Source organism: Taudactylus pleione, unplaced genomic scaffold, assembly GCF_031769625.1.
Source record: "Taudactylus pleione unplaced genomic scaffold, aTauple2 ptg000513l, whole genome shotgun sequence".
In the NCBI taxonomy this organism is placed as follows: Eukaryota; Metazoa; Chordata; class Amphibia; order Anura; family Myobatrachidae; genus Taudactylus; species Taudactylus pleione.
The window spans coordinates 761,348-775,737 of NW_028284915.1; the positions used below are offsets into that span (position 1 = coordinate 761,348).

General features: G+C 43.2%; 1 protein-coding gene across 1 annotated transcript in view; it reads left to right on the top strand.

Moving 5' to 3' along the window:
* LOC148501567 (putative ATP-dependent RNA helicase DDX60) overlaps positions 1-14,390 on the top strand; it is a 600,786-nt gene that overhangs the window by 119,106 nt on the left and 467,290 nt on the right. Inside the window, exon 6 of the mRNA XM_088450267.1 lies at positions 7,177-7,290. Within this exon, the coding sequence (XP_088306393.1) occupies positions 7,177-7,290 (114 nt within the window). The remainder of the gene's footprint in view (positions 1-7,176; positions 7,291-14,390) is intronic.

Sequence of the window (14,390 nt, forward strand, 5' to 3'; positions counted from 1 at the left end):
CGATTACTAGGGGCACTAAAAGGGGGGATTACCACTGGGGGCACTACCAGGAGGGATTACTACTGGGGGCACAACCAGGGGGAATTACTACTGGGGGCACTACCAGCTGCTGCCATTTCCCACCCTAGGGTTATACTCGAGTCAATAAGTTTTCCCAGTTTTTTGTGGTAAAAGTAGGTGCCTCGGCTAATATTCGGGTCGACTTATACTCGAGTATATACGGTACATCCCATATTGAGCAGGGGACAGTGAGAGTATTAGATATCTATGTGAACACAGAATATATACATATATAATGGGCAGGGGACAGTGTGGGTATTAGATAGCTACAGTATGTGGACACAGATTGTATATAATGGGCAGGGGACAGTGTGGGTATTAGATAGCTACAGTATGTGGACACAGATTGTATATAATGGGCAGGGGACAGTGTGGGTTGTGCTGGCCAGCTCACCTCTTCTCATCCTCTGTCTGCAGTAGCAGCTCTCCTGTGGGCTTTGCTTGGGTTCACACTGCATTAGTCACATCTCCTCTCTGTGATAGCCAGGTGCTGTGGGGGACAGCGTCTGCTCTTCTTCACAGAAGGCAGGCTGCTTAAGCCACCATTTCTTCTGAGTCTCTGACCTGGAGGAGCTTCTATGGAGGCGGGGCTAATCATTGGGAGGCGGGGCTTATAATCGGGAGGCGGGGCTTATCGATCTGGACACAGGAGGCAGAAGAGTTGCTCGGCAGCCAGCTCTCACCGCAGGCAGTTCGGCAGGGCTTTGCACGGGTGGCTGAAAAGTAAACACCCCCTCACCCCCTAGTTGTTGAATTTACATAACTGCTCCTTTTCACCAATAACTCTGCCGCAGAGCCAGGCAGACTAGCAGGTGGACCTACGTGAACATGCCTGCTACAGCTGGGAGACTGGTAGAAGATGCTGATCGGCTGCTCCATTTACGTGTGTAACACAAAAGGAGCCGCCGGTGAGCATCCCCTGTCTCCTGGCAACCAGGCATGCTGCAGGTAGCTGGCAGCCCCCCAGTGCTTCAAAACACACAGCCCTCCACTGCTTCCTGCTGGGCGGGGTCTTGAAGCCTCTTCTCATGATAGAGGCGGGCCGTGGGCAGCTCTACTAGCTGTGACAGGCAGCCGGCAGGCTGCGTGTCATGAAAGAAAGCAGTGACAGGTGACGCGATTCTGGGGGCGGGGCCACAGATGACAAGCGGCCCCACAGACCAATCGGCCCACCGGGAATCTTCCAGACTAAGGTAATGGCCAATCCGCCCCTGGTCTAAATAGACACCAGATGTTAGACAGTCAATAGTTAGACAGGGCCAAAGGTCGACAGGGACAAAAGTCAGACACACTAAAGTTCGACATGTAAGAAGGTCAACAGGTACAAAAGGTCAACAGGGTCAAAAGTTCAACATGCAAATGGTCAACACAAAAATGGTCGACAAATAATTTTTTTGTTTTTTTAGCCCTAATTTTCACCCTAGCCCTAACCCTAACCCTCCCCTTGGTGCCTAACCCTCCCTCCTGGTGCCTAACTCTAGCCGTGGGGGTAAGTGCCTAAACCTAAACCTAACCTTAACCCTAAAAATAAAAATAGGTGTCGACCGTTTTCATGCCAAACTTTTGACCCTGTCGACCTTTTGTACCTGTCGACCCTCTTACATGTCGAACTTTAGTGTGTCTGACTTTTGTCCCTGTTGACATTTTGTCCCTGTTTAACTATTGACTGTCTAACATCTGGTGTCTATCTAGACATTAGCTATCTATTTACTGTCTATCTATAGTCCGGAACCCGACCTATTTGTGTCCCTTATGCAGTGTCCCTGTATTAGTGCCCCTTATGCAGTGCCCCCTGTATTTGTGCCCCTTATGCAGTGCCCCTTGTATTTGTACCCCCTAAAGTAGTGCCCCTGTATTTGTGCCCCCTAAAGTAGTGCCCCTTAAGCAGAGCCCCTTGTATTTGTGCCCCCTAAAGTAGTGTTCCTTAAGCAGTGCCCCCAGCCCAGTACTTACCTTTCCATGCTGGCTCTGGCTCCCACTCTGTCTCCCACTGATCTCGCTGCTGCCTCTGACTGGATCTAGCTAGATCCAGCAGACGCGCAGGGCAGGCTCCTCTCAACGCGGGTGACGTCATGACGCCAGACGTGCAATGCATCACTGAGACCACTGTTCCCAGTTCCAGTGGGGGGAGCCACATTTTAGAAACAAAAGAGCCGCAGGTTGGCCACCCCTGATCTAGAGTGACTTATCCGTAGGTGGTCACCATAAAGCAGGCACGGAGAGTGGACAGAGTTACAAGGTGCTGCAGGGGCTTATGGGAAAATTTCCCTCTGTCCCTGCAGTTTTCAGGATTATTAAAGATTTTGTTCATATAACTCCATTCTGAGATGGTGTTATATAAAGTCAATATTTTTTGAGTAATTTAGCGCTTTTTGCTTTGCTAAATAGCAAAAAGTGTTAAAGCACTGTAGAGATCAATGGCTGATCCCTACAGTGCGGTACTCTGCGAGATGGGAATTAATGGAGAAGATAATTGCGTTATCTTCTCCATTATCCATTGCTGAATAGTGGATTTACATAGAAAATGCAGAAATTATAGTTTCCGCATATTTTATGTAAAAAAATAATTGCTGAATAGACCCCATAGCATTTATTACATTCAATTTGTGATAATTTATTTGCTTATGTAAGGTCCTTAGAAATGCATTGTTGTTAAGCCAATACTTCCACTATTAATGACGAATATCATTTGGCAGTATACATTAGTTGATACTACACAGTGATCCTGCAACTGGACTTATTAAAAGTTTAATATCTCGATAATATATTCACCACTGATTATCTACTGTTTAAAAAGGATTTATATATTTTTCCATTATGGATTGACGGCGGTTTCTATTCTATTCTAAACCCCAGCGGTTTGGTGGCGGTTTCTATTCTATTCTAAACCCCGGTGGTTTGGTGGCGGTTTTGCAGCGGTTTCTAAATGACAGCCCTGTTCTATTCTATTCTAAAATGTGTTTTGACTGTGGTTTGGTGGCGGTTTGCTATTTGCAGATTTACTAAGGCCAAAACCGCTGCCAAACTGCCATCAAAACTCATTTTAGAATAGAATAGAGCAGGGCTGTCATTTAGAAACCGCTGCAAACTGCCACCAAACCCCCAGGGTTTAGAATAGAATAGAAACCGCCGTCAAAACGCCGCTTAGTAAATTTTGCCCAAAAAATGCTTTGGTACAGGTTGAGTTTCCTATATCCAAATTTTCCAAAATACAGAATATTGCGAATTATGGAATTTTTTTTTAGCATGACTGATACCCCTTTCACACAGAAAAGCAAATTGCCGGGTAAAGCACTTTTACCCGGTGATTTGCTGATCAACACAGGTCTTTTTTACTTTGTAAAGGGTCTACCCGGGACGTAATTCCCGGGACTTCAGCCTTGCTTTTTACAAAGGTTGGAGACCCAACAATTTCGAGGTTGACCCTTTCAAACAGAAAAACTACACATGTTGATCAGCAAATTACCTGGTAAAAGTGCTTTACCCAGTAATTTGCTTTTCTGTGTGAAAGGGGGTACAAAGTGGGTCCAACAAAAAACCTGTGCTTCAAATGCCGGATAAAAGCCATTTTTTTGCTATTTTCTGTGTGAAAGGGGTATTAGATAGTGAAACATTTGCTGTCTGATGGTTCAATGTACACAAACTGTTTGATGCACAAAATTATTAAACATACTGTATAAAAAAATTTTTTTATAAAATGACCTGCAGGCTGTGTGTATAAGGTGTATATGAAACATAAATGCATTTTGTGTTTAGACTTGGGTCCCATTCCCAAGATATCTCATTATGGTATGAAAATATTCCAAAATACGGAAATTAAATCTGTCCAGCATTTGTGGGCTACATGCAACAGCAACCAATATTTAACCTGCATGCAAAGATTATAAAATGTATTTTCACCCAAGTGCAGTGCAACATGATTTGTCCAGGTGCAAAATTACAGTACTTGCTTTTTTTTGCTTTACACCAGTTTCCGGGGGGTACCTGCAAATATAAAGGATCCCCAGGATTTACCATGGAGGGGCCCATCAGATATCTTCATTTCCAACAATAAAGCTGTCAATTTACTAAGCTCCAGAATGCTAAACTTTGTGGAGCTTACATCTGGTAGCTAAAGCCATCTGAAGATGACGATAGCCTATGGTAGCCTATGATCTACTGTATCTGGGATTTATTCTGAGATGGATTCTTGGAAACATAAATTTTCACAATGCAAATTTTCGTGAAAAATATTTATCACACCTGTATTCAAAATGAGGATTGTGATAAATGTGCATCTAAGGTAGAGATCTATCAAACCTTCTAAAGAGGACAGGTGGAGAAGGTACCTATAAAAAAACAATCAGTTTCTAGCTATCATTTTATAGAACAAACTGGTTGCTAGAAGCTGATTGGTTGCTAGTGGCAACTTTTTCACATAATACTTACTGGAGAAGCATGGAGAGGAAATGTAGGTGATCACTCAAGGGGGCAGGCCGGGCTTTTCATGTCATTAGGCCCTGCCCCCATCAATACATAATGCCGCAAATAACTGGTCAGTGGAGAGGGCGCGAGGCTAAAATTGTGCAGTTCTTATACAACTGTGTCATATTGGCCCTGCCCCCTCTCTACAGACCTGCGATTCCCAGTGTTATTCTCCACATCTTGCCCACTTGACTAGGAAGTGAGTGAGATGCAGAAGAACACACTCTTCTGGGGGTCTGGGTTACTACTGGAAAATCGGGGAGACTCCCACACATTACAAGAGAGTAGGTAAATATGATACACATGTCCTCTTTAGAAGGTTTGGTACATCTACCCCTAACAGTTAGATAGTAGCCTTATAACAATACAGAGTAATAATGTGAGGTTCTCCTTTTAATTACCCTGTGCAGCAGGATAATAAAGAAGACTCCTTTGTGGGGGCACTCTTATATAGAAATATTAAAACTTAACTTTTATTAATATATTACATATTGCTAAGCCACTTACAAAACATTGGGCCTGATTCAGAGACGGACGCAATTAGCGCTCGCTCGTCCTGAAAATAGGGGTGGCTATTCAAATGAACCATTCGCTCTTTGCGGTCTGTTCACGCCTCTAGGTCTGAACGAGCGTACAAAACTTGCGGCCGTTTTTTGAGAAACTATGCCCCATGGCCGCTCGCATCCTACGTCATGTCCGCTATTTATTAGATAAATCAAGTACATCGAACAGGGTATGAACTGCTCGCTATTCTTGTGGTCGGTTTTTGCTACCACAACTTTGCGAGCAGTTCTGGCTATAAAATAACCCAGTGACGTGGTCAATGACGCTGCTGTTTTAATTATGCACACCCATAAAACGCCCGTTTTGACCTTTAAGCACGCCTGCGTTCGGATTTCCACTCCCCGTTTTCAAGCACCTTCCCCTGTTACCACCCACATACGCCTCATTCTGTCACTCAAATTGTCAGGCATTCGCTATTTTGCGAGCACATGAATTTCGACAGCACTGACTGGTTCGCGCATGCATATAACGATCCGTACGCATGCGCAGTTGGCCAAACATCGCTCGGAGCGAACGAGCTGCCGCTTACGAGTGGCTCTGAATCAGGCCCATACTCACAAAAAACATGTATATACTTGCTTAAAGGAATGAAATTTCCTAAGTATAATTAAAGGAATGTAATTCCAAGAGAGCGGAAAAATCTCTATTCCCATTAAAATTTATGGGTGTAGTTCGAAGTCCAGTAGCTCCTTTCCCATGAAAAATTATGGGTAATAAGAGAATTTTGTTGAGTATCAAAAACAAAAATTAAATGGATATGTTTTATCAATATTCATATAATTTACAGGTTTATCCTGAGACAAAACATAATTTCCAAATTCTGGCGTCAGCAGAGTAAATAGCACATCGATTTGAGAATATCCAAATTCATGACAACAGCTCTATATACTGTAGGGCAATTCTATTGACACCTTCTCTTGAGTTTAAACCAATGTGCTGTATTATACATTGAAATCGTGATTTCTGCAGTTTAAACATTCATAAACACAATGTAGTAATTTTTTATCATCCACCATGGATAAGGTAAGTGAAAAATCTGCAACAGAAGTAGCAGTGTCTGCAGCAGAAGCATTCTTTACTTTCTTCCTCAGCACTAGAACACCCAATTGTACTCTCATTGTGCAACCTATGTTAAATCAAGTTGCAGAAAAGCAGATGCGACGTGGTGTTAGTGGTGCTGTGATTTTTCACTTACCTTATCCATGGTGGATGATAAAAAATTAGCACATTTTGTTTATGAATGTTTAAACTGCAGAAATCACGATTTCAATGTATAATACAGCACATTGGTTTAAACTCAATGCAGGCAGAGAGAAGGTATATAAAAGTGGAAATACCATAGATCTGGTTGTGTCAATAGAATTGCCCTATATAGAGCTGTTGTCATGAATTTGGATATTCTCAAATCGATGTGCTATTTACTCTGCTGACGCCAGAATTTGGAAATTATGTTTTGTCACAGGATAAACCTGTAAATTATATGAATATTGATAAAACATATCCATTTAATTTTTGTTTTTGATATCTCGCTGAAATTCTCATATTACCCATAATTTTTCATGGGAAAGGAGCTACTGGACTTTGAATTACACCCATACATTTTTATGGGAATAGAGATGGTTTTTGCTCTCTTGGAATTACATTCCTTTAATTATACTTAGGAAATTTCATTCCTTTAAGCAAGTATATATATGTTTTTTGTGAGTATGTTTTATAAGTGGCTTTGCAATATGTAATATATTAATAAAAGTTAAGTTTTAATATTTCTATATAACAGTGCCCCCACAAAGGAGTTTTCTTTATTATCCTGCTGCACAGGGTAATTAAAAGGTGAACGTATTTGAGAATTTCTTACTCCTGGGGTGCACCACCAAATTAATTTATAGTAGGGTCATTTACCCATTAATTGTGTTTATTTTTGTTTTTTCTCATATATCTTATAATTATTTTCCTGTGTGGAATTTCCTTCTTTTTCTATATGAGCTAATAATTTGAGGTTCCTGTCCAAATGATGCAGTAAGACTGTGGTGTCACGAAGACCTTATAATTTATACATCCAACTATTATTTATTTTCTTCATTTCCTTAGAATGCCAGACACTTTAAAGCAGCTCATAAAATATTAACCACCTCACAAAAGCACAAGGAGCCAAAAGTTGAATATGCTTTTCAAGAATTCCAAAAAGGGAAATACAAAAATCAGGTACATATGTTTTCACTTACTAAGATCTGATCTTAACAATCATAACAGTTGCAATTTGGGTGATGCTGTTGAAGCTACATATTTGTTGTTTGTAAGATGCATTAACTAAAGTGCTTCCAAGTTCATCAAGTTCAACAGTAGAAAAACTTTCTTTATCAAAACTAAGGTATTGAGAATTTTTTTTTTGTCTAAAGCAACAAATGATTATAACTGTTTTGGCAACAGATCTTCAAAGGTGTTGCACATCCAGATTTTATTCTTGTTCACACTTATTTTAAGAATCCAGGCAAGAGGCACGCCAAGAGTTATGATGATTAGGGGAGATGTATCAAGCCTGTTAGAAGCTGATTGTTTGCTATTGGCAACATCTCCACTTTATTCCTCTCCAAATGCTTGATACATCTCCCCCACAGTGTTCAAGTTTGCCACACATGTAAATTACCTAAATGCATAAAATCCAGCTATTTCTGTGGAAAACAAAATTACCACACGCAGGCTGATAGAAATCATGTTCTGAGTGCATTTACCAATATTAATAATTGTAATATGATTGGTGAGGCATCAGTCCTGTTCTGAAGCCACACATGCTGCAATATCAGGGAAACTTTGCCCATTTCTGTGTGTGAGACCTGCATAACTGCTTCCTGGACACTAAATGGTTAAAACGGCGTCTTCTACAACAATGTGGACTCAGCTGCCATCTTAAATTGGTGCCAAAAAATGGCACAGGATTTTTGGCCTCTCTATGCTCTGCTGGAAACGGGCTGTAATTGAAGTACACAATTACCTGGCCAGGATATTACTGTTATCAAGCACACAACATATCTATGTAACTCAATCTGGAAATGGGATTTCTGCATTGGGGTTGCCATGGAAACAATTAATTCTTCCAGGCTGCTGAGATATGTTTGACCTTGGGAGAGTTGGTATCCGGATGGAAGATAGAAAGTACATAGATAGACAGTCAATAGGTCGACACCAAGTGGTTGACATGTAAATGGACAACATGATCAAAATGTCGACAGGGTCAAATGTCAGAAGGATTGACTGTGGAAGGGGATGGTTAAGGTTAGGCACAAGAAGAAGTATTAGTGATAGGAACCATGGGGAGGCTTAGGGTGAGGATTAGGGTTAAAAAAAAACATTGTCGCCATGTGTTGACCATTTGTGTGTTGAACTTTTGACCATGTTGACCATTTGACATTGTCAACCTAATTCGATGTCGATCATGTAACAGTCGACTATTTGACAATGTTGACCATTTTACCCTGTCATCCTATTGCCCGTCGTCCATCTGGTATCAACCTATTGACTGTATATATTTATATACTTTCAATCCACACCCAGGAGAGTTTTTCAGCTCTGCCATAACAGCACACTACCAACAGAACACTTTTAAAAGTAGACCCCTGCTGCAGGGACTTCAAGGCCATGTGTTTGTTTCCCCCCCTATTCTGATGAATAATTAAAATCCGTCCCCATCTTTCTCCTAGTTTCTTTCACAGCCTTCCAAAATGTTGTCATTTTTCCCCTGATAAACAATGCATGAATGTAATGCAACATACATGTGAACCGAAACCTAATAAAGGTGCCACCACAGCATATATTGTTTGCACACTCCTAACCCTATCTCCACATTTGAGGAAAATTATAGAAAACCATATTTTTTTTTCCAATTTATACCTCTACTCCCTATAAACATAACATAAAATATATATTATTGCAATGTACTATAAAATGAAAACCCTATCTATCCCTAAAAATAACATAAAATATTTTCAGACAGTCTAAAGAATAAAATGTTTCACATTGAAACCAATGGTCTTGTCAAGAAAGGACAAAAGGGTTATCAAGTAAATACATTAAATAAAAATAACTATTGACAAGAAGATTTTGTCCAAGTTCAAATATTCTGCATCCAGAGCCGGCCCTAGCCAAATTAGTGCCCTAGGCAAGATTTTGGGTGGTGCCCCATCCAGTCAGATCCTGAAAGGGGGTGTGGCCTCACTGTGCAGTAGACCCTTCCCCCATTGTGCTGTGCTCACAGCATCCCTCTACCAGCACATATCACAGCACAGCACCCAACACAGCACCCCTCTCACAGCACAGCACCCCTTACCAAGAACAACACTCCTCTCCTAGCACAGCACAGATCACAGCACCTACCACCCTTTCCCAGCACAGCACCCTACACCCAGCACAGCACCCTTCACCCCTCTCCCCACACAGATCACAGCACCCATCTCCCAGCACAGCACAGATCATAGCACTCATCACCCAACACAGTACACCACACATCACCCCTCTCCCAGCACGACACAGATCACAGCACCCATCACCTCTCTCGCAGCGCAGCATGGGGTCAGCACCCCTCACATGACCCAGCACCCCTATCCCAGCACAGCACCCACCCTCACCAAACACAGCACCCCTCACCCAGCACAGCACCCCCCTCTCTCAGCACAGCACAGGGTCAGCTCCCACCCTCACCCAGTCCCCCTATCCCAACAGAGCAACCCTCTCCCAGCAGTGAGCACTACAGCACCGTAGCCCTCTTCCCATTCCAGACTTACTTTACTTGAGTGCAGCCTGCAGAGCCGCCCGACTTGAGGTATGGCAAGCTGCGAGCGGAGGACTAGCTTTTCCCTGCTCAGGCTGGCAAGCCGCAGCTGATGATTGCTGGAGGGAGAGCCCGGCGTTGTCAGATGTGACTCACTACTCCGAGCTCCGCAGAGGCCCATGGGAGAAGTTGCTGTGAGTGCAGCAGCCCTCCCGCGGCCATTTACTTATAGTTCTGAATTAGCCTCTGCCCATGCGCAGAAGCTCAATCTGATTGCGGCCACCACCGGCCGCCGTCCCGGTGTGTGCCGCCCCAGAGCTGGCCCATTGCTAACCACTAGCCGCCTCCAGGTGCCCCATCCCCACATACCACTGCTGCTCGCTCACTGCTGCTCCTTTGCTCGATTGGAGCTGTCAGCTGAGCTCCAACCGTGGACGCTGCGCAGTGGCAGTAGCGGCTGCCAGAGTCTCTGCCCACCTGGCATCAGGTGCCCCGGCTGTGCCTACCCCAAACCTCCACTGGCCTTGGTGGGCCTGGATGCCCTTAGGCATTCCAAATGCCCTAGGCATTTGCTTAGTTCACAAATGCCTAGGGCCGGCTCTGGCTGTAGCACCTAGCAAATAACCACACATTTCTTTTCATTGTCTAACTAGAGCTGTGAAAGGCAACTGCTGATTGTTTCCTATGAGTTATGGCACTTTTGCAGTTTATTAGTTAATAACTATTTAGTGTTTAATAAAGATGGATGAGTTGGGTTTAGCTACTTTATTCATATATCTTTGATTTAAAACAATTTTTCATCTTTATTTAAATAGCGCATATGTGTATTTTATAATAACATAAGGAGTGCCCCAAAAATACAAAATAAAAGAACTTAACATAAAAATCTCGAAAACTACAATAACAAACAATGCACAAAATGCATGTTTACAAAATGAGTTGCTTACTGTGTATTTCCTGTCCTTGAATCATTGTTCACCTAACCATACAGTTCTCATACAATAGCCACCAATATCCCCCAATACAAATATTAAAAGAGAATACTGTATTATATTAGACATCGGTATGGTATAGCTTGCTCTGTTGTGTCAAAGGGGGCCTCATTAGAGATAAAATGTGCCTCTGCAAACCATTATTATTTATCACACATGTACACATTTGTATGCCTGCCACATTATAGATCTACACTCACATTGTACTTTGTGGAACTATCTCCTTACAGTTAAACTGTGCCTACTTTTCTGGTATTGTGTATAGCATGAAGATGACGTGGTGGAAACAATACAATGATCCAGTAGTTTAAGAGAAACACCCTACCACACACCCTGCATCCAGAATAGACTGTGGGCCCACCAATGTACTGTATTCTGCCGGCAATGCCATCTTACCGGTGATATCAAAGATCTGGTACTGTGCCAGTGCTTTTGCTATCTTCTGTGCATTTCCCATCTCCCTAAAAATATTGCTTGAAAGATTGCACCTAAAAGGTGGAAAAGGCATTCATTTAAAACTATCAGCTGAGCCCAATCTCAGCCATCTGGAAGGGTGTGTAAAAAGAAAAATAAGAGAAAATAATTTTATTATGGGGCACACTATTTGATTAGTGACATTATATTAAATATAACCTTTATTCAATTTGTATTTAAAATGTAATTATATAATTAAAATTGATGTGTATGGTACTGTATGTAACAAAATTGTGGCAATCCAGGTGACTTTTGTGGTGACTTTAAGTTATTTACAGTTTTATTTGTTTTTATGTATTTTGGAAATAAGTTTGTGTATATCTTAGACCGAACTGCGTTCCTTTGTAACAGTGTATGGTCTTCAGAAATAATTATTGCTATTTAAGTGGGTTGGGTGCGGGATGCTGGTGCTCAGGATTCCGGCGGTCAGAATCCCGACACCGGCATAACGATAGGGTTAGAATACTGACATCTGCAGGTAAATATCCTAACCCTACCCCTAATTCTAACCCTCCCTCCCCGAAACCTAAACCTAACACTCTCCGTTAAAGCCTAAACCTAAACCTCTTCCCGCAGCCTAACCCTAAACCTTCCATTAGGGTCTAACCCTTAACCCATAACTTCAATACTTACAGTCGGGATATCAGCGGTCGGCATGCTGGTGCTGAGATTCTGACTGGTGTTGGGATTCTGGCGCCAACATTCTGTGCGCTGGCATCTCGATAGCCGGGATATAAACTACATCTCGGTTAGGTAAAGGTCTTTTACAACATATCACAGTAGCATTCACGGGTAATTTGTGTTCTTTTGATGAAGTAATTCCCTCTCTCTTCCATATTTAAATTAGGGGTGAGCGGGTTCGGATTTCTGAAATCCGAACCCCCCCCGAGCCCCCCCGATCCGAGTCCGATCCGAGTCAGGCTCGACTTTTCCCGCCTGACTTGGATCTGAAATCGAGGCAAAACGTCATCATCCCGCCTTCCGAGTCTCGCGGGTTTTGGATCCTATATAAGGTACCCGCGTCGGCGCCATTTTCTCAGTCGGATGTGGACAGTGAAGAGGGAGGGTGGGAGTTAGGGCTGTGTAGTGTAGTGTAGTGTAGTGCTGCTGTTGTCCACTACTTCAAAGTCCATAGGGGCTGGCTGTGTTGTGCTGTGCTGCTGTTGTTAATAGGGGCTGTGTCCACTACTTCAAAGTCCATAGGGGCTGGCTGGACTGTGTTGTGCAGTCAGTTCTCCATAGGGGCTGTGTCCACTCCAAAGTCTTGTGCAGTGTCCCAGTCCTAAAGGGGTGCTGTAGTGTTGTCCAGGGGGTGCTCTGTCCATCAGGGGTGCTCCCCCCAAGTGCTAAAAAAATAATATATTTTCTGTGTTTGTGAATTGTGTGCGCAGTAGCCGCACGTGCATCAACAAAGTAGTGCCAAGTGTGCGCCTGTGTCATAAGTAAAGGGCCGGCTGGCTTGACCGTTAAAGGGTGCTGTAACCCCCGAAAGTACACTCCAGTCCAAACCAAAAAAAAATTATTTTCTGTGTTTGTGAATTGTGTGCGCAGTAGCCGCACGTGCATCAACAAAGTAGTGCCAAGCGTGCGCCTGTGTCATAAGTAAAGGCTGGCTTGACCGTTAAAGGGTGCTGTAACCCCCGAAAGTACACTCCATTCCAAACCCAAAAAAATTATTTTCTGTGTTTGTGAATTGTGTGCGGAGTAGCCGCACGTGCATCAACAAAGTAGTGCCAAGCGTGCGCCTGTGTCATAAGTAAAGGGCCGGCTGGCTTGACCATTAAAGGGTGCTGTAACCCCCAAAGTACACTCCAGTCCAAACCAAAAAAAAATTATTTTCTGTGTTTGTGAATTGTGTGCGCAGTAGCCGCACGTGCATCAACAAAGTAGTGCCAAGCGTGCGCCTGTGTCATAAGTAAAGGGCCGGCTGGCTTGACCGTTAAAGGGTTCTGTAACCCCCAAAGTACACTCCAAAACAAAAAAATATATATTTTCTGTGTTTGTGACTTGTGTGCACTGTGGCTGCACGTGCATCAACAAAGGAGCAGCGCCAAGCGTGCGCCTGTGTCCCATAAGTAAAGAGCCGGCTGGCTCATTTCTTAAAGGGTGGTGTAACCCACAAAGTGCACTACTCTCCAGCAAAAATAAAAAAATATTTTCTGTGTTTGTGTGCGCTTTAGCCGCACGTATATATCAATATAACATAAATGGAGGACCAAACTTTCTCCGATAAAAATAAAATAGGGAAAGATCAAGAACCACTTCCTCCTAGTGCTGTTGCTGCTGCTGGGAGTTGTTCATCATCCCAGAGAGGAAGTAGGAACATCACTACTTTTACTAAACAATTGACCCTCCAACAGTCCCTAGCGATGAGGATGAAGTACGACAGCAGTCATCCTGAAGCAAAACGTATAACTGAGGCCTTGACTGCTATGTTGGTGTTAGACGTGCGTCCGGTATCTGCCATTAGTGCAGTGGGATTTAGACAATTGATGGAGGTAGTGTGTCCTCGGTTCCAAATCCCGTCTAGATTCCACCAGCATCCTCAAAGCAGCAGCGACAAGCGTGCGTCTGTCTGTTAAAGGGTGGTGACACCCTCAAAGTGTGCTACACAAACAATTAAAATATTGTTCTTTTTTTTTCTGTCTTTGTGAAATGTGTGGGCTGTAGCCGCACCTGCATCCTTAAAGCAGCAGCGACAAGCGTGCATCTGTCTGTTAAAGGGTGGTGACACCCTCAAAGTGTGCTACACAAACAATTAAAATATTGTTCTTTTTTTTTCTGTCTTTGTGAATTGTGTGGGCTGTAGCCGCACTTGCATCCTCAAAGCAGCAGCGACAAGCGTGCGTCTGTCTGTTAAAGGATTACATCGGTGACAGCATCCAAGTAGGCATGTCAGACAGTCCGTACCTGTACTGGCAGGAAAAAGAAGCAATTTGGAGGTCCCTGTACAAACTGGCTCTATTTTACCTGAGTTGCCCCCCCTCCAGTGTGTACTCCGAAAGAGTGTTTAGTGCAGCCGGGAACCTTGTCAGCGAAAGGCGTAGGAGGTTGCTTCCACAAAATGTGGAGAA